Source organism: Carassius gibelio, chromosome B3 (genome assembly GCF_023724105.1).
Source record: "Carassius gibelio isolate Cgi1373 ecotype wild population from Czech Republic chromosome B3, carGib1.2-hapl.c, whole genome shotgun sequence".
Classification (NCBI taxonomy): domain Eukaryota; kingdom Metazoa; phylum Chordata; class Actinopteri; order Cypriniformes; family Cyprinidae; genus Carassius; species Carassius gibelio.
Genome location: NC_068398.1, coordinates 2,983,903 through 3,009,651, shown reverse-complemented (window position 1 = coordinate 3,009,651; position 25,749 = coordinate 2,983,903). Strand labels below are relative to the sequence as shown.

At 37.0% G+C, this 25,749-nt stretch overlaps 2 protein-coding genes and 1 long non-coding RNA gene across 9 annotated transcripts in view; 1 reads left to right on the top strand and 2 right to left on the bottom strand.

Moving 5' to 3' along the window:
- LOC127952149 (zinc finger protein 271) overlaps positions 1-25,749 on the bottom strand; it is a 223,445-nt gene that overhangs the window by 115,670 nt on the left and 82,026 nt on the right. The gene's annotated exons all lie outside the window — the stretch shown is intronic.
- Positions 1,852-3,305, bottom strand: LOC127952231 (uncharacterized). 2 transcript variants are annotated; one of them, XR_008152856.1, is made up of 4 exons: positions 2,438-2,494; positions 2,201-2,347; positions 2,051-2,170; positions 1,852-1,990 (listed from the first exon to the last, which is right to left on the bottom strand). It is a non-coding gene; the product is annotated as an uncharacterized LOC127952231 (long non-coding RNA). The 2 variants fall into 2 exon arrangements; XR_008152857.1 differs by lacking the exon at positions 1,852-1,990 and having other exon boundaries at positions 1,993-2,140; positions 2,171-2,347; positions 2,438-3,305.
- Positions 1,941-23,921, top strand: LOC127952191 (zinc finger protein 570-like). Its single transcript, XM_052550591.1, has 2 exons — positions 1,941-2,466; positions 21,994-23,921. The coding sequence occupies exons 1-2, from the start codon at positions 1,941-1,943 to the stop codon at positions 22,719-22,721; spliced, it is 1,254 nt and encodes a 417-aa protein (XP_052406551.1). The 3' UTR covers positions 22,722-23,921.

Genomic DNA, 25,749 nt, shown 5'->3' with positions numbered 1-25,749 from the left:
AGAAGTGGTAAAATGGGCTAATAACTGGAGCTTTAGAATGTCTGTTGAAAAAACAAAAGTAATATGTTTTTCTAAGAAAATTAGAAATTACCAAGTACTAAACTTAAGTTATATGATAAGGTATTAGAACAGGTCTCAGAAGTTAGGTTCCTTGGGATCTGGATGGATTCTAGACTTACTTTTGCGTCACACATCAAGAAAGTGGTTGAAAAATGTAAAAAGGGAGTTAATTTTCTCAGGTGTCTTGCAGTAGATTGGGGGGCAACTCTGTATTCTTTAAAGAGAATTTACTGTGCAATGATAAGGCCAATTATTGATTATGGTGGCATAGTATACAGTTCAGCAGCACCTTCCATACTAAATAAAGTAAATGGAGTACAATCCCAGGCACTGAGAATAGCATGTGGGGCATTTAAAACATCTCAAATCTCTGCTTTGGAGGTTGAAATGGCAGATATGCCTTTAGAAATTAGGAGAATTAAGCTGAAAATGGCGTATTGGTGCTCCGTAAAGGGACATGCAGATGCTCATCCAGTGAAAGATGTGGTAAAAGAAAGTTGGGGGCATGAATATGCAAGTTTTAATAGTTTTGGATGGAATGCTGATAAAGTTGCCAAAGATATTGGAATATATGGTATAGTCATGAATCATATGGTAATTACACCAAGTGTACCCCCTTGGATGTACAAAATGCCTTTAGTGGATCTACAATTAAACATCACAAAGAATGAAAAGGAAAGGTGTGTATCTATGAATATAGCAGTGGTAAATTATTTGAATCAAAACTATAACAATAGTGTTCAGATATTTACTGTTGGGTCTAAAAATCCTCAATCTGGTTATACAGCAGCAGCAATATATATACCTCATATTGAACAAAGTACTGTTAAAAGACTGTCTAATGATATATCAGTATTTACAACTGAACTCATGGCAATATTCATAGCAATGATATGGGTAGAAGAATCTAATATTAAGGATACAGTCATATGCTCTGATTCATTCTCAGCTTTGTGCAGCTTAAAGAGTGGAATGTCAGATGTTAGACAAGATATCTTATATGGTATATTACAGATTTTGTACAGAATAAATCCACTAGACAAAAATATATAATTTTATGAGTACCAGCTCATGTTGGAGTTGAGGTAAATGAGATAGTGGACAAACTGGCAAAGACGGGATTAAAAAAGGATGAAGTCGACATAGAGATTCCATTAAGCAAAGCTGAAGCTAAGTGCATTGTAAGAAAAGCTGTTATAAATATCTGGCAAGACAACTGGAATAATTAGTTAAAAGGAAGACATCTGTACAATATTCAGGATACAGTGGGGAGTGAAAGGAGAAAATATGGATCCAGAAGAGATGATAAAATTATCTCGAGGATACGCATTGGGCACACCAGATTAAATTATTATTTACACATGTTAGGTAAAAGTGAGACAGAGTACATCCATTGTGGGGTGGCAGAAACAGTGGAGTATGTGCTTGTTCAATGTCAAGCATATAATGAGGAACGAGCTCAACTTGTGGAAGATCTAAAGGAACTGAAAGTTCAGCTAGCAATAAAAGATTTATTTAAGAGTGCACAGATACAACCAAAAGTGTACACTATTTTATTTAAATATTTGTTCTGTTAATAAATATATTCGTTCTGTTTTTGCCGCGTCGCTTCTCTCTCCAGTCCAGCGGGTGGCGCTAAACACATTAATTTGTTTGGAAAGATGCCATTAAACCTTAGAGGAAGACGTTTAGTTTCACCACGTTCTTTGTTATAGTTATGTCGGGATTCTGCATTAATACAAACGGTTAGACATGTTTCTTTTAAGAGAAAATACAGTTTTTGAATCAGACCTGTAATATAAAAAAAGTCGAGACGACTAAGTTTTGAAGCAGTAATATCTGGAGGACTATAATCAGAACTGAGATCTGCTGCTGTGAAGATGGAGTTTGTTAAAGAAGAGAGTGAAGAGAACACGAGTGAACCAGAAACCTGGATAATAAAACAAGAGGAATCAGAAACCTGGAGAATAAAATATGAGGAACCAGAAACCTGGATAATAAAACAAGAGGAACCAGAAACCTGGAGAATAAAATATGAGGAACCAGAAACCTGGAGAATAAAACAAGAGGAACCAGAAACCTGGAGCATAAAATATGAGGAACCAGAAACCTGGAGAATAAAACACGAGGAACCAGAAACTATAATAATAAAACAGGAACCAGAAACTTGGAGAATAAAACACGAGGAACCAGAAACTATAATAATAAAACACGAGGAACCAGAAACCTGGAGAATAAAATACGAGGAACCAGAAACCTTGAGAATAAAACACGAGGAACCAGAAACCTGGAGAATAAAACACGAGGAATCAGAAACCTGGAGAATAAAACACAAGGAATCAGAAACCTGGAGAATAAAACACGAGGAACCAGAAACCTGGAGAATAAAACAGGAGGAACAAAGAGGTTGGTATTTTTTTTCATTCAAAGTTAATGTCTGTTTGTGTCACTGAAATAAGGCCATGATACACACACAGAACATTTGTTCACAATACGTTTGAAAACTGAATGTGGTATACTAGAGTTTATGCTACAATCATTTTCACTAATTCACAGAAAACAATATTATGGTGTTATTATATTTTGAATAATGTGTATAACCAAACAGTTGAACAGACTTTCATATAATTTTTTCCTACTATCTAATGTGCACCAGCTAATGTTTGGTTCCCCACATTCTTCAAAACATATTTTGTGTTTACCGCAACAAAGATATTAAAGGGTTAGTTCACCCAAAAACGAAAAGCATTATAATTGAAGTAGGCAGATGTTTTTGTTCAACAGTCCAAAAGTAGTCAAATAAAGCATGTACATCTGTAATAAAAAAGTGCCTCACATGGCTCAGAGGGGTGAATAAAGGCGTCCAGAAGCGAATCAATGTGTTTTTGTAAAACGGCTGCGTCCTACGTCAACCCCCGGAATGGCTTGCACATATGACAAGAGGAAGTAAGATAAAAATGTTTATACTTTTTAAATATGAATATTTTTCTTTAAAGGCATAGATTCGCTACAGGAGGGCTTTATTCACCCCTCAGAGCTGTGTGAGGCACATTTTATTATTGATGCGCTCACTTTATTTGATTTTATCTGATTCATCTGAAAGGAGAAAGTCTGTTGTACTGAGGAGCTTTTATCATGAAAACGAATTCCTCTGTGTGTAAACATACCTGGCAATAAAGCTCATTCTGATTCAAGTCTCCACCTGTAGCTGGTGTGTGGTGAGCGCACTGGTGCCGTTGTCCTGTGGCTGCCTTAACATCATCTTGGTGGATACTGCACACTGTTGGTGGTTAATGAGAGACCCCCCCCCCCCCCCCCCCCTATTTTAAAGTGCTTTAAAGCGCACATAATGGAAACAGAAGTCGTTCACCAGACATTCGGCGTGAGCACTTTGACATATTGTTAATTATGATTTTTTTTTTTTATCAATACTGAAACGCACACAGCCTATTTACCTCATGAATAATAGCCTAGTTAAGCTTCAAATGGGCAACATCACAAATATGGAAACGTTTGATTTCTCCCGATTGAGCCTGTAGCCTATTTTTTTCCTCTCACAAACTCTGATTTATTTTTTAGCGTGTTTAAAAAAAATAAAAATAAACATGCAGCAAACGAAAATAGGTGATTGATCCGTTCAAATGAAACCTATACACGACTCATATATTTTTTTCCTCTGACAAACTTAATTTATTTTATAGCGTGTTTAAAAAATAAAGAAAACATTCAGCAAATGAAAATAGGCGATTAATCCGTTAAAATGTGTTACTCTTGGTTAACAGTACTAATTATAATTATTTTACTTCAGAACAGAGCCTGGCACTAATCTAGGTTATCCATGTTTTTTTTCCTTTCGTTCATTGCATCTGAAAACGACTTTGTTCATTACATTCACTTCACGTGATCTGGTGCGGATCAGCCTCCCTCAAAGCTCAGCTGTGGACGATTTAAAAATGTTTGATATAAAGCAGTGGTTCTCAACCTGCGGCCCGTCACAAATTCTAATGCGGTCTGCACAACATGCTGAAAAAAAAAAAAAACTTTATCAGTTTGTAAAATTTTATTGTTTACATCAATTTAAAAAAAAAATGCTACTAATGAAATATAAGCTATATCCTAATGTTTTTAAGTGTTTTTTTTCTTCTTCATATATATTTTTTTCAGACATGAGCACTGGCATAAGCATTTAACGAACACATACAAGCGCGCACTTTGGCAGAATTCAATTCAAATAGTCATCAACAGCCATTAGGTAAATTGCCTTTAAGGTAAAATTGCGCATCAGAATGGACACATTTGTTTTTTTAAGGGAGAAAAAAAAGAAATTAAAAAAAATGCCAGCGAATGAACATGTACAAACCGTCAACAGTCGCAGTATCAGTATTGAAGGAGAAGTGCTGGATTTTCGTTTTTTTTTTTTTTTTTGCCCTGCAACTAGGGCTGTCAACTTTAGTCGTTTAGTCGACTAATCGGTCGATGCCGTCTTGGTCGACTGACATTCTCATTGTCGACCAGTTGCATAATTGTTTTTTTTTTTTTCACCAATAAAGAAATATTCATTGATTAACTCCTTGATATTTATTCCTTTATTGGCAGTTATATATTACAGTATTCTAAATTTAATTAGCCTATGTTTTATCCCAAACTTTAAATGCTTTCATTTAGGCTATTTTATAACAGTGCCAGATTTTAGCGCACCACGTGAACACTCGGGAACCTCATCTGTGGCTGGCTGCACTGCGCGCTCAGGATTATATGTAGATTTGCTGTATTAAATCAGTTAGAACGCTTCTTGTTTGGCTTTAGTCGACAAAATATCCAAGAAATCTTTTAGAACATGTTTAAAATCGTCGAGCCAAGATATTCTGTGCCAGCACGGGAGACTGTCATGCATGCGCTGCGTTCGCGGTTTGATGGACTACGTTAAATGTAAGCCAGTTAACGTTTCTCCAGTCCTCGGAGGATGTAAGCCTCACAACTGATTGTGGTCTTCGGTTAGAATGGAGGCATACATGATAGTTACGGCCCGTTTTATCGATGCAGACTGGAAAATGAATAGCGTTGTGTTAGAAACAAAGCAGATGGATGAAGCACACACGGGAGAAAATGTCGCTGTGCGACAAACGCTTACCACATTCCACCAGAGAAGTGGGTGTCAGTGGTAACGGAAAACGCTGCCAACATGGTTCTCTCGGTGGGATTACTGATGTCAGTGGCCAGACGTGGAGTTGGTTAGGTGTGCAGGCCACACCCTGCACCTGTGCTTAAATGCTGCCTTATATTTTTTGTAGCGTATGGTGTGGTCAGGTGCACGGACCTAGGACAGAGCTACTCACTTTGCAGTAAAAATACAATCACTTAATTTTCAAAGAATTGTATTATTATTATAGTTTTATGTATTATTGATGTTTTTTCGTTGTTGTTTTACAAATGCTCATAATTGTTTAATAAATGTTCAATCAAAATGCAAAACATCGCGTTTTTCATTATTATTATTTTTTAGTCGACTAGTCGTTGCGCAGGACAGGACTTTGGTCGACTAAGCATTTCTTTAGTTGACTACAGCCCTACCTGCAACTCACTTGAAGAAGTTCAGATAAATGGAAACACCATACACTATGTAACAATCCTTAATTGAAGAAATGTGGCAAATATCTCAAGAGAGTACCTCATATTATTAAATTCAATTGTGCTTTCCATATTTGGGTCAAAATAGGCTACATTTGTGAACGCACATTTTCTGAAATGTTGCGCGTCAGGTCATGCAAGCCTGCATCTTAAACCCTCTGACAAACTTTCTGGACAGGTGCGCCTGGTCAGTTGGCTTCAAAAGCAAAATTGCACATGTGCAGCCAGGCAGAGTGAAGAAGCTCATTGCTACTCGAACCTGTGCAATCCGTCAGTAAAAGAATATAAAGACAGTGAGATGTGCAATAATTCTGGGCAATTAGAGCTGACCATCAGCCTGCGCATTCAGAAGTATAAATTGAAGAAGTCTGCGTCTGGATTGCTCATGCGAAAAGTATAACACAGGCGTTACAATCGCTACTTCTTTGTGTTACTCCTTTCAAGCTGAATCTCACAAAATTGGTCAGCTCCCGACAGCATCAGGTGTTTTATTTATGGGGAGTAGAATTGTTTATTTCAATGAATGTAATAGATTATATATCATAATAGTTAGGCTATAATATTATAAATCAGGTTGGTTCGTATTGCTGACGTAATATGTAAATTATATGCGTAGACTTGCACTTAGACCATAGTGCGGCCCGCTGGAAAAAAAGGTTGAGAACCAGTGATATAAAGGTTGCTGTCCCATTTTATACAGGAATTGTTCATTTTAAAAAATCTAATTATATTGTTAACACAAGTTCATTTAGAACTTTTTTTTACTTATAAACTCCTTGAGAATTTAAAGTTAGTTTAATAGTATTTAAATTCAAGTTTTAAAAAAAGGTTTTAATTGCTTAAATTATTTTTATTAATTAATAATATGTTATCATGTTTATTCTTGTAAAAAATACGTGTTTATTCTTTAGGAAAACAAGGGGAAAAATAAGGGACAATCCGAATATTTGTTTTGCTTTACCTATTTATGTAAGCTACAATTATTCAAATAATAATAATAATAAAATAATGTCATTAAAAAATACCATTGGCCTGAGTAATTTTGACCATTATAGAATTGTGACTTTGAAGATTAGTCATTTAGGTGGTAAAAATACTGTGAAATTAATAATGGATTTTAGAGCATAACAACTGAAGGTTTATGAAACATTAGCCAATGGAACTTAAAGTTGTGAACTAAAATATTATTTAAACCATACAGCATGTGAATAAATAAAATTCATAATTTTCATAACATTTCATTATTCATAAAATGCATAACGTTTCTGGTGTTTGGATATGTAGCTACTTCAATATAATGAGCTCCAAGTTTAAGATTAGTCCTAGACTTCTATTCCGTTAGACTTTTCCTGCCTTGCTAAATGTTGGGCTCATGATCAATAAGTTCATCTCAATCTGATTCAGTAAAGTCAAACAGCAGACAGTGAAGCCTCGGAGACCCGCGCGCTGTGAGGCGGGAACAGAGGATTCCGCTTGGTCTTAAAGCCTCCCGCAAACATCCACGATCACAAATAACAATGATTTTCGTAAAATAATGATGAATTATTAATTGATGATTTGTTATTATCATTACGGTCTTGTGAAAATAATAATATGGGCTCCGAGAAAATTATGAATACAAATAGTAGTGCTGCTGAGTGCAGGCATGTTTCAGTAACACACCGTTCCTCAGAGCAGCTGGAGGGGGTTGGGTTTTGGATAGTTATTCATGGCTTGTGGGATCGAGATAAAGGTGTGAATTGCTCTTTCATATGGATAGTGTCATGAAGCTTTCACTTGCTGAACCGGTTTATATAGGACTGTTGTTTTGGTTATATTCACAGTGCTGCTCTCTCTGATGAGAGAAATGCAACATTCACACATTACACTATTCCTTTTCGTTTAAAAACATTTCAAGCTTTCTGTAGATATATTTTTAATGTACCTATGTGAGACACCACAATATTATGTTAATTAAAAAAATTATCATTATCATGAAAAATTAAAGTGATGAGACGGCGCCTCCCTGTCATTAATGCACATTAATAATTTTTGCACAAACACTTGAATATGAGCTTCTTATCACGAGTAAAATTCATGCCAATAGCCAACATATTTAGCTTGATCAGAAGGTTGACTGCAAGAGTCGAGCGGGATGTTAAGAGTTAGTCTGTTTCTTTTACTGATTATTTTAGGGTTAAAGCATGCTTTAAAACAGATTCACACTCAATCGCTTTCGCAATAATGCGTTCAAACAAATGTAATCTTACAGTCAGTGTTGGGAAAGTTCACTTTCTACATGAACTAGTTCAAAGTTCAATTCACAAATTTTAAAATGAACTAGTTCAGTTCATAGTTCAAACCACAACATTTTGAACTAAGTTCACACAGTTCCAAAAATGAACTAGTTCATAGTTCTTTTTTTCCATATGTTGCTGCGAGCTATTATTTTTCTAAATTATTGCAACAGCCTATATAGAATCACAGACAGCAATTATTTTATCAGTTTTAACAATGAAGCTATGCTTCAGATTTCATCTTCATATCCAATTTTGAATCCTTATCCAACCAGGGTTTACATTAGCATTGAGGGGACAGCACTTCCCCCTTGTTGCTTTAATGCTTTGTCTCCCATTCTCACCGACCTTGTCTATCATAAACATCATAAAATTATTTTAAATGATCATACGCCTTCTTTCTACTTGCTGCTGTCGCCTCGATGCCTTTTTTTTTTTTTTTTTTGATGACGCGTCACGCATGCGGCGGACGGTGTTGCCAGATTGGGTGTTTTTCCGCTACATATTAAGACCCGTTTACGGTGTGTTTTAGCCGTTTTTTCGTCTGGAAGGCTCTAGAAATCTGGCACCCTATTGAACGAAGTTAACCTGAGAGATCGTGCCAGTTCACAGACACCAGAATGAACGAGTTGACAGTAACGTTCATCGGGCATTAATTCAGCACGTTCAGTTCACGTTCGCCCAAAATATGAACGAGTTCATGAACTATCCTTCAATGAACGCGTTCAGGCACACTGCTTACACAGTGCTACATTATCAGCATGCTATCTGATTTTGAAATCTTGAAGAAGTTAATGGATCTGTTTAGATAAAATAACTGACAAAGATATTATTTTCATCACAAACAAAATTTTCACAGCAGAAAGCAGCAATTAAAGATGTAGCTAATGCTTACAATGTTATTAGTTTGGCATGTGATCGGGAAAAAGTTTTCACATAGCTTAAGCCACCTTGAAACTCTCCTGTTATTTTTTAAAATTATTATTATTATTTTATATGCTTTGTTATGAACATAACATTTCAAACATACTGAAATACTTTATTCACTGGGTGAAGGCGGAGCGTGTTTCTGGTATCAGTTCGCGCGGAGGGGAAGTTGTTGCTTCTCACAGACTCTGCTGCGAGTGAGAGAGATGTTTCACCTGACGAAACAAACATCTGCCAAAAATCAACCTGCAGCAATGCTCGTTCATCGACTCGCCAAGCTTTACTTTTGTAGGTCGCATGGCAGTAAATAATTAGATAATATGACCACGCAGTCAATACAGATATTTAATAAAAACGTTAAAACAAGCAGGGCTATAAAAAAATAAAAATATAAATAAAAAAAGGCATGCCAGGTTTACACCGGTCTGGAGTGGAACGATCGAACCAAATACAGCAGAACACAGTGATGGATACACTGGACACGATCCCCATCAGTGAACTAATGCTCGTTCTGTTTATGATGAAATGTTCTGATACTGCGTTCAGATGATTTGACACTATAGTGTGATGTCATCAAATTTAGACACACTTTTCGCTGTGGGACACAGATGACAACTCTGGCGTCCGGTGTAGACACAGACAGTGACTGCTCTATTTACAAATAAGTTCTATAAGAAAAAAAAAAAAAAAAAAAATCTAAACCAGCGGCATAAGGAGATGGACATATAAACTAGAAAAAATATTAACAGGTCCTCCATCCATGACACTGACTCACTGCTGATCTGCCAGTTTTAATCTGAACAGCTCTTAAAGCTGAGTGGATGGTTAAATGCATGATGGGCTAGTATTAAATTAATCATCTTGGTACAGTTATAAATTTGACTGCTAAATGAATGATAAAGAACTATATTAAAACTTTGTTTTGTAAAATTTCTTCGTCATTTGAATATTGATTTAAAAATCGGTTTAAATCATAAATCATTTTTTTTTTCTAAAAAAAAAAAAAAAACCTGGGATTTTTTTTTTTAGGCCATATGATATTACCCTACACTAAAAGCAAGTAAAGAAGGTTCCCTTTAAAATTACTTTAGTTATCAATTACTAAAGCTTTTTTTTTTTTTTACATCGTGTGAATGTTGTTGATTATAATGAGAGAACTTGCGTTTAATTGTGAGGACATTTTATTAATTCTTTAGAGTTTCAAAGATTTAATCGTGCCGGTTTAATTGTATTCGTTTCTTGTTTTTAGGCAAATTAGGCCTAAATAATGGGAAGGAAATTATACACTGCTCAACAATTTCTTAATCAGTTTACAGACAAATTTCATGTCAAAATGTCAAAATAAAGGGCAGGTAACGAATAACAAAAATGCATGTTGTTTTATTAAAGGAAAAAATATATTTATATTTAAAATATAAATTAAAATATAGGCATAATATATTAAAATATTGACATTTTGCATATTAATCCATGTAGCCTACCCCCCTAAAATAGGCTACCACTTTTAATGCTCAGATGCAAAGTAAACCACAATTTATTTCGAATAATATAACGCATAATTAATATAATATAAATAATACTGCACACCTTTTAAATGTGTCCAATCTAAAATATGGTTTAATACCATGTAGATTAGAAAATATAAGCACAGACTCTTTCTCTTTCTTGTTCTAAGAAATGCATATAACTTCATAAATACCAAACTTTCATCTGTGAATATTAAATATTAAATATATGAAATATTTAAACTATAGTGTTTTTCTTTCATTTTCCGTGACGGAAGCAGTCAAATGTAACACATCAGCGAGGCAAAACTGACGTCTATTTGCGAAAATGTGCTTTGATGCACTTGTTTTATAACTTGTGGTTAAAGCGCCACTCAGCGGTCAAAAGCTGCACATGCACTTTACACCGCTGCAGCGGCGGTAGGAGTGGCGGTAAAAGCGGCGTTTTGGATGTCTAGTTAGTGTATATAAATGCAACTGTTTACAACATTGATAATAATCAGAAATGGTTACTGAGCAACAAATCATTTTAGAATGATTTCTGAAGATCATGTGACACTGAAGACTAGAGTAATGATGCTGAAAATACAGCTTTGATCACAGAAATACAGTAGCCTATGTGTTAAAACATCAAAATAGATACTTTAATTGGACAATATTTCACAATGTTACAGTGTTTACTGTATGCTTATTACAGTAAACACTGGGACAACGGGACAATAAAAGACTTCTCATGTCTATGTCCAATCCCTGACTTTTTATATAAGGTAAAAATATTTTTTATATAATATAATATCGATATTGCCTTCACAGTGTAAAACATGGGTCACCAAACTAAGGCCAGCGACTTGAACCGGTCCTAGGAGGCAATACCCAAAAGTCGTCATGGACTATGTTTTTTTTTTTTTTTTAAATGTCTGTATCTGGTATTTAGATTTTTTTTTTTCAGTTAGAAATTTATATTTAGTTATAAAATAAACTATAATATTTGCAGAATTTTGCTCGAGGTCCAGCAGTGACAGACAGTGCACACGCGCAACTCACAATGTTCAGCCTACTGCTAGGGCAGTTACGGTTAAGAAATTTCTGCTGCGGTTATTTTGGGTGGCTCAATAGCGCGATATGCGGTATTACCGCTGTTTTGTTTTTTTTTAAACCTAATTTATCCTGATTTTACTGCATACTAAGCTCTGTCGTTGAGTTATGTACCATATATTGTTGCTTTTTAAAGGAACACTCTGACTTTTTGGGACTTAAGCTTATTCACAGTATCCCTCAGAGTTCGATAAGTCCATACATACCTTTTTCATTTCTGTGCATTCTGTAAGTGTTATTTGACTCACCCACCGCTAGCCTAGCTTAGCACAAATAGTGCGGTTTTCCTATTTACATGTTGTGATCTGTATAGTCACAGCGTGTACAAATAACAAGGCTATATGAGACAGAGGCCATTTCTAATCATATAAATACTGGGAACTATATTCTCACTAGGCGTAGGAGCACAGCTAAAGTTACTTGGACGGAGTGGCTGCTTGGGCGGAGTGATTAGCGCAGCACACGATACGCGCAGTGGTGAGGAGCAGAGAGTTCGCTCAGAGTTGGAGTAATAGAGTAAATTTATAGTGTGCAATCATGGGTGTTTGCTGTATTGTAAAGAGCTGCGACAATAAACAGGGGAGAACAGGTAATACTATGATGTTTCATAGAATTCCAACCCAAAACGCTGACCTGATGAATCGATGGCTACTTGCTCTGGAAATAGATCCAAACACACCTGTAAACACCATCACAAAGTATTTGGTTTGCTCTGAACATTTTACTGTAACACTATTTTGAAAAAATGCAAGTTGGCAAACGGACCATGAAACATGTGCTAAAGGATACAGCCATCGATAATAAAGACAGGACAAATTGGATCACCTGTTGCTGCGGTAAGAGTTCCGTTATGTTTTGAGATGACTAACATTAGCCATACTGTAACAGTGCCATGCTAATGTAATATAACCTTAGTAGTGACACTATTACGTGAATAGGGGCTCCGTGTATCCACTTTATTGTTATTATTGTGTTGTCATGAACACACTGCTCTTGATCATTATAACAAAATCACTTACTTGGTAGACAGCTGACCATTAGGTTCACTCGGCATGGGGCGATTCTTCCAGTTGATCTTGTCACAATGGGAAAAAAAAACGACAACTGCCGGGTGTATTAGGGCATGTTCCACATTTATAGCACCAGTCTGTGTTCTTTCTGATTCTCCCTTCGACATCTTGTCTTACAGCTTCCAAAGTTTGTAACTCCTCGTCTGTGTATTCAGGCTCAAAACTATATGGTTCTGGATCTTGGTTTGATACACAGTAAAATTCCTCTGAGTCTGACAGTACCTCAATGTCAGCCATGATCACGAGTCACGTCTAGCTAGTCACTTGTTTTGTTTACGGAATCATCAACAAGGCGTCTCGTGTGCTGCGCTAATCACTCCGCCCAAGTAGCCACTCCGCCCAAGTAACGTTAGTTGTGCTCCTACGCCTAGTTCCCAGTATTTATACGATTAAAAATGGTCTCTGTCTCATATAGCCTTATTTGTACACGCTGTGACTATACAGATCACAACATGTAAATAGGAAAATGTTTGCATTATTTTGTCACTTATTGGGATTACTATGCTAACAGTATCCATTTACATCCAGTCTTTGTGCTAAGCTAAGCTAGCGGTGGGTGCGTCAAATAACACTTACAGAAGGCACAGAAATGAAAAGGGTATGTATGGACTTATCTAACTCTGGGGGATACTGTGAATAAGCTAAAGTCCCATTTTTGTTTAATGTCCGATGTTAAGGTGGTATCCTCGTTTGATGGTTTAAGCATATCTTCTGTCAGGAGTTTCAGGATGGGTTTGACTGAAGACACTGTAACGTAGCTCTCGCCAGACAGCAGATCCGTAAACTCAGCTGTGGGTTTCAGTGCTGCATTCACGGACTCAAGGACAGCGATGTCCTGCCAGCTTGGATTTAGATGTTGGTGTCTCCGGTCATCCAAACTCTTCTAATAGCTGGGATTTGCTCCAAAACCCTTTCCACCATTTTCTGTTTGGTGCCCAATTCTCGTAGCGCAGTCCTGAAAAGAGTATTGGTCGTTAAATAATTGAATTAGCCAAGCACAACATCCAAGTAGGCTACCAAATTAATTATAGACTAGGCTACATTTTAAATTATTTATTTGTTTCAATATACTTTTACTAAACAAAAAATACATTTAAATTATCCCGACTGTAAAATAATGCATATTAGGCTCAATTTTGCACAGACCGATATCAATATGGACGTTAAATTGAGTTGAAGTTAGCCTTTGTTTTTTCTTAAATATATATTACCTTTTGAAATAAATTTCATTTTTAAAATATTTATTTTAAACGAAAAATACATTAAACCCAGCAACAGACAAGTAGGCCTATGCTATTGTAACAGTAGTTTAAATTGTTTCTTTTATAATTTTGTCTTTTTTATTGCCTAATAACATGATCGATAAGTTAGCGAAGTTTAAATTTTATAACTTACCAGTATGAGGCCATGGTGAGGAATTTGAACTTCCGCTTGTGCTTTCACTAGATCTCTTCTCTTCAACCAGCTCTGAGAAAATGTATTGACCAATGTGTGACACAGGCCCATTGATAGGGCTGTGCGGTCCTTTACGCTTGCCATTGCATTTATAATGGCAAAATGTAAATTTCGACCAAAGCAGTTCAGCCACGGCCAGTTCAACTTTCTGACTGCTGCAACGATGTTGGCCCCGTTGTCTGTAGTGATACAGGCCAGCTTATTTTCATCCAGGGACCACTCTTCAAATGCATGCCGGAGAGCATCTGAAATATTGTCGGACGTGTGGTCTTCGGGCATAAACACTGTTTCGAGACAACATGATTTCAGAATCCATTCCATGCTGAGATAATGAACCGATAGACTCATATAAGGAGTCATATTTGACACTTGACCACATATCAGTTGTGGCAAAAAAGTAATCAACATTCATAAGCTCGCTTTTGATCGATGTCGCTACCCTGCTGTAAATTTTCAGCACAGCAGTTTCTGAAAAATATGTTTTGCCCTGCAACTCTTGTACTGCTTATCAAATTTTTTAAGAACTAGAGACTGCGTTACAGCGGTTGTAAGGCATTTATGCCTGTTACTTTCACGGCTGTATTTTACAGATTTCGCAAAGGCTTCAGCTACTCCTAACTGTCGGCCGGTACCGGTCTCAGCTGTTCTTTTTGATGTTGCTCCGCGACCTGATGCTTGAGGGGGCAGCTGCGATTCAATAACTGGATGACAGTTAGCGAGATGACACCTCAAATTAGATGTATTGCCGCGTGTCACAGGAACCTTTTTTGCCACAAATTTTGCATATTGGCTCATCTTAATTCGCTGGCTCACCCTTTACATTGGGTTGAAAGCCGAAATGTTCCCAAACTGGCGACGTGACATTGGGTTTTGGGACGAGAGCGCATGCCATCATTTCAGCCGGCCTATTCAAAACAAACGAAACACCATAAAGCTAACGGCTCGTGAGAAAATGACAGACTCGTAACCATATTGTAATCATTAATTTATTTAACATTGAATGCACAGTGACAAATTGAAAAAACAAGAAGGCCTCAGCCTCATAAAAAAAAAACTGAACACTGCGGTTGCCGCGGTTTCTGCGGTTGCTATCTTTCATCTGCGGTTTTCTTGTCAATAGCGCGGTATTACAATATTCCGGTTATCGCGACAGCCCTACCTACTGCTCATTGCATTTTCACCTTGACCTTAAAAATGTTTACTGAACATGCTCACCTGGATAGGCATAAGGGCTTGCTAGTTGTTCTATTACTCATGTTAAATGTTCTTTTACTCATGTATAATTTCAATGTTATTTTTTATTGATTTTATTTCCTTTATTAAGTGCTGCACACTATTACTATTATTATTATTATTATTATCAACAGGCCTACCTGTAATTTATTATTTTTAAATCACCTTTGCCAGTGTCAATCACTTCAATTAGGCAGATCTTTCTTTTCATGACAGCTTTGATGTCATTTTTATTAGAAAATAAATTAATGGAATATCTGTGGTATTTCAAATTTAAACAGTGTAAACTCAATGACTACTTTTGCAAACCACTAGTAAAGATAAACAAATATGTGCCACGAATCAAGTGTTGATATAGATGTGTAAGTAATGGGGATGGCTGTGCCAGGCTAGTAATCTCTACTACACAATAGCCGTGTTTCCACTATCGAGTTAAGACGGGGCGTGCTAGTGCGTGCCAGGGCCAGTCGCGTTTTCACTGTCACTTCCAGGGCTTGATCGTGCCTCGCCGGGGCTTCCTAGGGTGCTAGAGGAGGGGTTATGAACAAAGGCGGAGGTTATCAGTGTCTGGAGAGCGTCAGCGCGGATCCTTTCAGAAAGATAACAGCTTTAACACCAGTATTAAAGACTTTTTAAAATCAGTTGAGCTCAAAACTCACTCTTAGTTAGCAGCAAGTGTTTGAAATAACTTGATCCGATGTGGATTATAATCACTAAACAAGGCAGAAATATTTATAAGCGATGTAAAAGACTATGCACGCTAAACATTAACTTTACCATAGTAAACATGGTAAATATGACCGCTTGGATAAATCAGTCGTCAGCTTCTTATTCTCTATCACAATTGTGTATTTATTAAGTAACATTTTATCTGTCGTCTCGTTTCGTGAGTTTAGCTCCACGTTGCATATCATCAAAATATAATAATGATTTTTATTTGGGAGCTTTTATAAAAATAGAGAGTCTGCGCTGTGGATCGTTTCAGAAAGATAACAGCTATAACACCAGCATTAAACACTTTTTTAAATAAATCAAGCTCTAAACTCTCTTTCAGTCAGCAGCGAGTGTTTGAAATAACTTGATCCAATGTCGATTATAATCCCCATACAAGGCAGAAATATTTATAAGCGATGAACAAGTTATTCACGCTAAACATGTTACCATAGTAAACATGGTAAAATATGACTGCTTGAAGAAATCAGACGTCAGCTCCTTATTCTCTATCACAATCATTTATTACGTAAATTATATTATCTGTCACAAGCCTCGTCTCGAGAGTTTATCTCACGTGGCCTATCATAAAAGAATATAGCCTAATAATGTTTTTTGTTCGGGAGCTTTTATAAAAATAGAGATATTATCATTCATTCTAAATGTGACGGCTACTGTGGCTAATAAACAGAAACAGACTCGACTGAATAAGCAGGCTATTTTCATAAGCGTTAAAAATAAATAAATAAAATATAAATACGTGTATTTATGTGTGATCAATTTTGAGTCCCGATAAATTAAATCAATATGATCAATGTATCACTTATTCTATAGTTAAAACATCAATGCTTTTGAATTTGAATATATAACAAAGCATGCAAACAAACTGCCGCTTTTATCATGTTCGTTTTGTGATCGCGCATGTTCCAGTGACTTATTTCTTAGTTTTCTGATAACTTCTCTTTGATGGTGAAATTTTGTGGTTGCACGGCGTTGTTCTGAGAGGCGTGTAAAGGGCGTGTTTTAGTGATGCGCAGCAGTGCTTCAAGCTCCACTGTGGAAACCCTGCGCTATTCTGGCCTCGGTGCTACTGGCCAGGGGCTATGAGCCCCGCCCGGCCCGCTTTAAGCCCTGGCTCGCACTGGCCCGACAGTGGAAATGCGGCTAATGAGGCCTGCTGGTGGTCACTTTGGCCTGGGTCATACAATTCTATGTTATATAGCTGGCCCGGCCTGGCACCCCATCACAGTCAGGAACGATAATGTGGCCCCCAGAGAAAATGTTTGGCAACCGCGGTGTAAGATATCGTGATAAGAACTAGGGTTGTCTCTTTTGTGAAAAAATCCAATTTAAATTTTTAAGACATAAGTGTTAATTGAATCGATTGTAAAATCGATTTTCCGTCAAACAAAAAAAAGACGTTTCCTTTTTCAACGTCAAATAATAAACACAGAATACACACACAGAATTGTAAAGGTATTCATTTATTTTGCAACCCATGGGTTTGAAGTCCATGTTCAGCAGAATGTACATGGCCTATTACTACTACTAAATTTAAACAAACATTATTTTTTAAGGAATAATCACACAACATTTCTTCTATGTTTTAATAGTAAACCGCCCTTGTTTGCCAAAAATGTTTGCTTAATTTTAAGTAATTCAAAGACATTACATTTTTCTTAATTTTAAGTAATTCAAAGTTTCATGCCTTGATTTGATAACAATGAAAAAAGTTAATACACACAGAATTATTGAGGGGCAAAAATCTTGGTTGGTGTATACAACAGCGTGTTCCAGTTCCTGCCAATATCCAGCAACTTCGCACGGCCATTGTAGAGGAGTGGACCAACATTACACAGGCCACAATCAACAACCTGATAAACTCTTTATGGAGGAGATGTGTTTCACTGCGTGAGGCAAATGGTGGTCACATCAGACACTGACTGGTTTTCGGAACCACATTTTAGAGTGGCATTTTATATATATATATATATATATATATATATATATATATATATATATATATATATATATATATATATATATATTTATATACAGGGTTCTAAATTAACACCCGCCAAATGCGGGTTAAAATTCATTTTGGCGGGTGTTAATTAAAACTTACTAGCCAGTTTGGCTGGTGATGCATGACATGAGGCTCTGTTCTCGGTCATTTATCCCCCTGGCAGAACATCCTACATTTCCCATGAACACTGTGCTGTAATGCTACGTGATGACGTTTCATATGCCCATTGGCTGCACGCAGTTTGCAGGGAAACCAGCGCGAAAAAACATGGAAACGAATAGCTTCCATCAGAAAACACAAGGAAAAAGAACTAATGGAGCCAGAGCAGGGAGCATAGACTGAAAGAGGAGGGAGTTAGCTATTAAAGAAAAAAAATGAGATTAAACTAAATGCAGCGGTGGTTGGGACAGATTTCTGGGGGCGAAAAGAGGAACGAGGCAGGGGATGAGGATATTAGAGCCCCGCACGTCACCTGTAGGAGAAAAAAAATCAATCCGTGATGACGGTTTTGCAATCCGTACCCTCAGTTTATAAACCGTACTCACAAATTCATAAACTGTTCCCTCGGTTTAACAAATCGTACCCACGGGATGAGGATATTACGGAGAGCCCCGCACGTCACCTGTAGGAGAAAAAAAATCAATCCGTGACGACGGTTTTGCAATCCGTCCCCTCAGTTTATAAACCATACTCACAAATTCATAAACTGTTCCCTCGGTTTAACAAATCGTACCCACGGATTAACAAACCGTGCCCACGAATTCCCAATCCGTGCGCTCAGATTTTGCAAACCGTACCCTCGGTTTTTGAATCTGTTCCCACGAATTCATAATCAGTGCGCACACATTCACAATCCGTTCCCACGGATTGTTATTTTGTAAACTGACACGCATTTGCAGATTCATTTCTGTTTATTAAACATTAATTTTCATAGTATCCAATGAGTCCACGATCGGCATTCACAAATAGTCTTCTTTTTAGCGTTTATTTGTAATAGCGATTATTACATTAATCACCAATTGAGAATGAGAAGTTGTCGTCATAGCACAAAGCCCCTCCCTCGATATCACGGTCTCCGCCATGTTGGAATCAGAATCAGAATGAGCTTTATTGCCAGGAATGTTTACACATACAAGGAATTTGTTTTCGCGACAGAAGCTCCGCAGAACAACAGAATGAAAGCGACAGCGAATGATACCGGCGGCGAAACAGGATTGTTTAAATGTGTTGTTAAGAGGAGGTTCTCGCAATTCTGCACTGTTTTACCATGCCTGGAAGTTCCTGCTGCGTTAAAAACTGCTGCAGTACCTCACACTATACATATGGAAAACATAGGAACAATGAAATACAGTTTTTTTTAGGTTACACCAAGCGCAAAACAGCGGTATTTGGAGAAGCTCTCAAGTGGCACAGAGACCTGGACCATTTACCTCCATGCACACATATGGACATTGGGAATTATATTGTTTTTGGTTTAAGTTACTACACAATGCAGGAGTTTAAAAGCCACAAGTGTTTGGAAAGTTACGAGGCTTTCTGCTGTGGCTGGGTCCATCTACAGCAGGTGATGAAAACAGTGTTGTACTGGCCAAAGTAAGTTTATTCACATGGGTTTTAGCGTATTGTAATGACATTGCATTTAGAATTAACTGCCACTGAACACTAGATTGTAACGAGATGTTCAATGTATACGAACGTTTCCAACATGTTTTGATGTAGGCTAAAGCTGTGTATGTTTAGTTATAATTTGATTTTAACCCAATGACATTTTTTGTTGGGGGCTGCAAAGTGGACAAACCAGTTCTGGGTTAGCTAGGGTAGTTAAATGTGTGATTGCGAGATGTAAATGTCCGGCTTAGATTAAGCCATTAACAGCGTGAATGCAAAGTGACTTACATTGTAAACAATATAATTCCCATATAATTCCCAATATAATGTCCATATGTGTGCACTGAGGTAAATTGTTCAGGTCTCTGTGCCGCTGCAGGGAGCTGCCTGAGAGCTTTTTCAAACACCGCTGTTTTGCGCTTGGTGTGAGCTTGTTCCTGTAAGGTGCCCTTTCTATCGCCTTGTGTTTTTGCATTGCTTTACTTTCTTCCTTTTCTTTCTCGTATTCGTAGATCCGTCTCGATCTGTTCCGCAGGCAAAATAAATGCGCAAAAATGAAAGCGCTCTGAAATGTTTAGTCGTGCCTCTGTGAAGTTCTGAAGGCATTGCCCCTGGCAACAGATAGCGTATCCTTCCATCAGGGCCGACCGGCTCAGACCCCTCCCAAATCAACCCAAATCGGCACGTGACTTCTCATTCTCAATAGGATAAGACACAGCCATCTGTGTTTTATGACCAAAAAAAATAAACGCTAAAAAGAAAAAGAAAATAAGGGTAAAAAGCAATACAAAACAAATAATATGCCGGTTATGTTTTCATTCCTTTTCTCTCTAACTGAATGCAATGTTATTTTCGGCCTCATTATTTAATAATAACATTAACAGTGAAACATGCATCTAACTCCGGCAGGATGGATGGAGCTTAGTATAATAAAATCTGAAAAATAAGTCTTCATGCATGTTAAGAAAGAATTGTACACAAGCATTTACAAAACTGTCAAAGTTTATTAAAAATAAAGCAATTCATTAATTATTTTCTTGTACTCATTTATTTAGCCTACAAATTAACATTATAAAAATAACTTTATTTTGATCATTATTATATATTATTATACAGGTTATGCATATTGCATACCACCTCTTACAGTAATAAACGGCAAAATTGAGTTCGTTGATTGTCTTGATTTTTTTCTAAATACCGCATCTTGGCTTCCTTGTTGAGTTTTTCTTTATATGTAGGCTAATCTTACACTTGATCTGTATGTCATGTCACTTTCACTTTCACTTTTACTGATAAGCGTGTCCCAAAAAATGGTCGCGACTACCCAGAATGCAATGCGCTGTGACGTAGTTTCCCAAGCTCTATAAGATTATTACTTTATTATTATTAAACCTATTCCACATAATAATATTCAATAAAACTGTATGTTAACAAGAGCTTGCTGCATGAATCCGTGAGTACGGTTTACAGATCCGTGGGAACGGATTGCGAAAGTGTGCGCACGGATTATGAATTTGTGGGTACGGAATCAAAAACCGAGGGTACGGTTTACAAAAACTGAGCGCACGGATTGGAAATTCGTGGGTACGATTTGTTAAACCAAAGTAACAGTTTATGAATTTGTGAGTACGGTTTATAAACTGAGGGGACGGATTGCAAAACCGTCGCCACAGATTGATTTTTTTTCTCCTACAGGTGACGTGCGGGGCTCCGTAGGATATCGACAGAGAAACAAAGAAAAGAAAATTAAATGCCAAATGGCTGATGGGTCATGAATGGCTTGTGTTTGATCACAAGAATGTCGATTGCAGCATGTAAGTTACGCGAAAGAAAAAAACAAAACAATTTCAAATTTTTAATTTGAGGCATTAACAACAATGTTAATAAAATGATCAAATGCATTCAGTGTCACTCATAATTTTTTATTTTTACCGGAAAAAAAATGGCTAGTGGAAATTCTGATTGGTGATTGGCTGGTGATCAAAAAAGTTAATTTAGAACCCTGTTTATATATATATATATATAGGGCTTATGTATATAAAATATATGAATATAAAAATTTAGGGCTGTAACGTTGGCATTACCACCGCAGTGGTAAACATCTGCCACCATCACAGCCCTAGTGAAATTTTTAAATTTCTTGTTTTATTCAGCATAAAGACCCTGGGGTCAAATGGACCCCAAAAAACAACAATGCTTCAAAATGTGTAGAGGGCATTGAAAAAATTATAACAATGTGTTCATTTTATGTTTACAGTGTTGTCTCCATTATATCTGAAGCAAAAAAAGGTCATTATTATATTTACAGATGTTAAACATCCAATAGGATCGCTTTTTTGTTCACTTTTCTCAGCTTTTAACAAGTTACCAAAAATAAATAATTTTTACTTATGTTTCAGAGTTCATTGAAGAAAAAGAGGAGTATGAAGAATCAAGTGAAGTTGAGGAGAAAAATAATGTCAAAACTGGAGGAAAATCTTTGAGTTTCTCTAAAACCAAACACAAAGATTTAAAGAATAAAAGAGCCAAGACGTTTTTCAACTGCACTCAGTGTCGAAAGAGATTCACACACAAAACAGGTTTTGAGTGTCACATGAGAATTCATACTGGAGAAAAACCCTACAAGTGTTCACACTGTGACCAGAGATTCAGTGTGTCAGCATATCTGAAAAAACATGAGAGGATACACACTGGAGAGAAACCTTATAAGTGTTCACACTGTGACAAGAGATTCAGAGCGTCAGCATATATGAAAAAACATGAGAGGATCCACACTGGAGAGAAACCTTATAAGTGTTCACACTGTGACAAGAGATTCAGTCAGTCAGCAAATCTGAAAAAACATGAAAGGATCCACACTGGAGAGAAACCTTATAAGTGTTCACACTGTGACAAGAGATTCAGTGTGTCAGCAAATCTGAAAAAACATGAAAGGATCCACACTGGAGAGAAACCTTATAAGTGTTCACACTGTGACAAGAGATTCAGTGTGTCAGCAAATCTGAAAAAACATGAGAGGATACACACTGGAGAGAAACCATACAAGTGTTCACACTGTGACAAGAGATTCAGTCAGTCAGAACATCTAAAAACACATGGGAGGATTCACACTGGAGAGAAACCTTAAAAGTGTTCACACTGTGACAAGAGATTCAGTGTGTCATCAAGTTTGAAAAAACACGAGAGGATTCACACTGGCGAGAAACCTTATAAGTGTTCACACTGTGACAAGAGATTCAGTCAGTCAGAACATCTAAAAACACATGCAAGGATTCACACTGGAGAGAAACGGTATCACTGCACTGTACGTGGGAAGTGTTTCATTCAGTCATATGTTTAACACAGTCATACAAAAACAATCACAGTAAGGCCCCATACACACGGAGACATGTTTAGCTGTGATTGTAAATATTTTGTATGGTATATGTGTTTCGTCCAGACGGATTCGGCGTTTGGGAGAATGAAATCACTATATATTTTTAAACCGGGTCCCAGAGTGGATAAATCTGAAAATGACACCTTTGCTTTTCATGTGTACAGCCAATCCGTATATTTTGCGAAACGATGTCATCACCCTACATCTCAACCCTAGTCAGACACTGCTACATCATGTAACATCAACAACAACAAAAATGGAGGAATACATGTTTGTGTTCATGCTGCAGAAGCTCCTGAGCCTATTAGCTAGCTAAGTATTAGCGAAGTAGAGCGGCACGATATTGGAAAAAAAACTCACATTTTGATAATTTTTCTCGGCAATGTGTTGCGATATAAAAAAAAAAAATCATGACTTGCTGCTCATCAGGTCTATTTGAAAAAATTATAAAATCAATGATTGGGGTAATTTGGTAGGTGAATAAATAAGCATAGAAAATACCGTATTTTCCGGACTATAAGTCACACTTTTTTTCCTAGTTTGGCTGGTCCTGCGACTTATAGTCAGGTGCGACGTATCAAAATTAATTTGACAGGAACCAAGAGAAAATCATTACCGTCTACAGCCGCGAGAGGGCGCTCTATGCTGCTCAGTGCTCCTGTAGCTTCTACATGAAAACATAGAGCACCCTCTCGCGGCTGTAGACGGTAATGTTCTTTATTGGTTCTTGGTCCTAAATAAATGTGACTCATAATCCAGTCCGACTTATAGTCCGAAAAATATGGTAAGCAAATTACAAAAATGGATAAATATAATAGAAAATGAACTGTGTTTTATATTCTCCAGGTAACCGTATTCAGGTACAGAAATTGAATAATCAAATGTAAAATAACACTGCATAGTCTTTACTGTATAAATAAAATCTAATAAATCTGTGTTAAAGCTACAAAAGTGATTTTTTTCTCTGTGTTCTGTTGTTTGATTAACATTCATGGAAAAGCCTCAGGAACATTAAAACTGCAACGAACCAATTCTCAATTTACAATTCCCAATTCTCAGTTTACTGCAGGGATCGGCAAGTAAGTTTGGCATCGGGCCAAAAATCAAATAAAATTTGATACTAGATGGTGGGCTAGAACATAGTGAACGGGTAATTTAAGAAATGTATTAAAGAAAAATGCAGCTGGAATTGCTTTGTAACTGGTAGTGAGTTGTTACTGTATTAAATCCTGTAGGAGGACAGTCACATTTATGTGGTGGTGTCCCGCAGAGTATGTGAGCTCAGAAGCACTGCTCCACCTACGCTCCATGTCTGAAGTACACTGAACAAAATTATAAACGCAACACTTTTTTTGCACCCATTTTTTATGAGCTAAAGTCACAGGTTTAACACTTCTTCTATGTACAAAAGAGGCCTATTTCTCTCAAATGTTGTTCACAAATCTGTCTAAATCTGTGTTAGTGAGCACTTCTCCATTGATAATCCATCCACCTCACAGGTGAGGCATATCAAGATGCTGATTAGATAGCATCATTATTGCACATGTGTGCCCTAGGCTCTCCACAATAAAAGGCCACTCTAAAATGTGCAGTTTGATCACACAGCACAATGCAACAGATGTCACAAGTTTTGAGGGAGTCAATTGGCATGCTGACTGCAGGAATGTCCACCAGAACTGTTGCCCGTGAATTGAATGTTAATTTCTCTACCCTAAGCTGTTTCCAAAGGTGTTTCAGAGAATTTGGCAGTACATTCAACCAGCCTCACTGCCGCCCACCAAGTGTAACCACACCAGCCCAGGACCTCCACATCCAGCTTCTTCACCTCCAAGATCGTCTGAGACCAGTCACCTAGACAGCTGCTGCAACAATAGGTTTGCATAACCAAAGAATTTCTGCACAAACTGTCAGAAACCGCCTCAGGGAAGCTCATCTGCATGTTTGTCATCCTAATCGGGGTCTTGACCTGACTGCAATTTGTCGTCGTAACTAACTTGAGGGGGGAAATGCTGACATTCGATGGCATCTGGCACTTTGGAGAGGTGTTTTCTTCATGGACGAATCCCGGTTTTCACTGTGAAGGGCAGATGGTGCTGTAGATTTTTATTAATCAAACTATAAATTATTAAAGTAAATTATCCAAGTATAATCCATGGGAATATGAAGTGAAAGTGACATACAGCCAAGTATGGTGACCCATACTCAGAATTCCTGCTCTGCATTTAACCCAACCAAAGTGCACACACACACAGCAGTGAACACACAACCCTAGGATTAGGTGTCAAACTCTCTAACCACTAGGCCACGACTTCCCTAATGATGACCAAAATTGTATAACTGTGTCTGATAATTGCATAGTTTACATATCATTTGGAAGAGGTTTAAAATTGAATAATTCTCAGCCACTATCTGGAAGAAAATGATGCCCCCCCCCAAAATAAAATAAAATAAATAAATACATAAAATAAAAAGAATGAACCAAATATTAACAATGAGGAACAAAAGAAACAAACATCAAGGTAAGAGTTTATACAGGTCCTTCTCAAAAAATGTGTATATTGTGATAAAGTTCATTATTTTCCATAATGTAATGATAAAAAAGTAAACTTACATATATTTTAGATTCATTGCACACCAACTGAAATATTTCAGGTCTTTTATTGTTTTAATACTGATGATTTTGGCATACAGTTCATGAAAACCCAAAATTCCTATCTCAAAAAATGTGCATATCATGAAAAGGTTCTCTAAACGAGCTATTAACCTAATCATCTGAATC

Excerpts from the sequence above, each read along its gene's own strand:
- LOC127952191 (XM_052550591.1), top strand. The coding sequence starts at position 1,941 with ATGGAGTTTGTTAAAGAAGAGAGTGAAGAGAACACGAGTGAACCAGAA. Across the intron at positions 2,467-21,993 it reads AAAACAGGAGGAACAAAGAG|AGTTCATTGAAGAAAAAGAG; the intron begins GTTGGTATTTTT and ends CTTATGTTTCAG.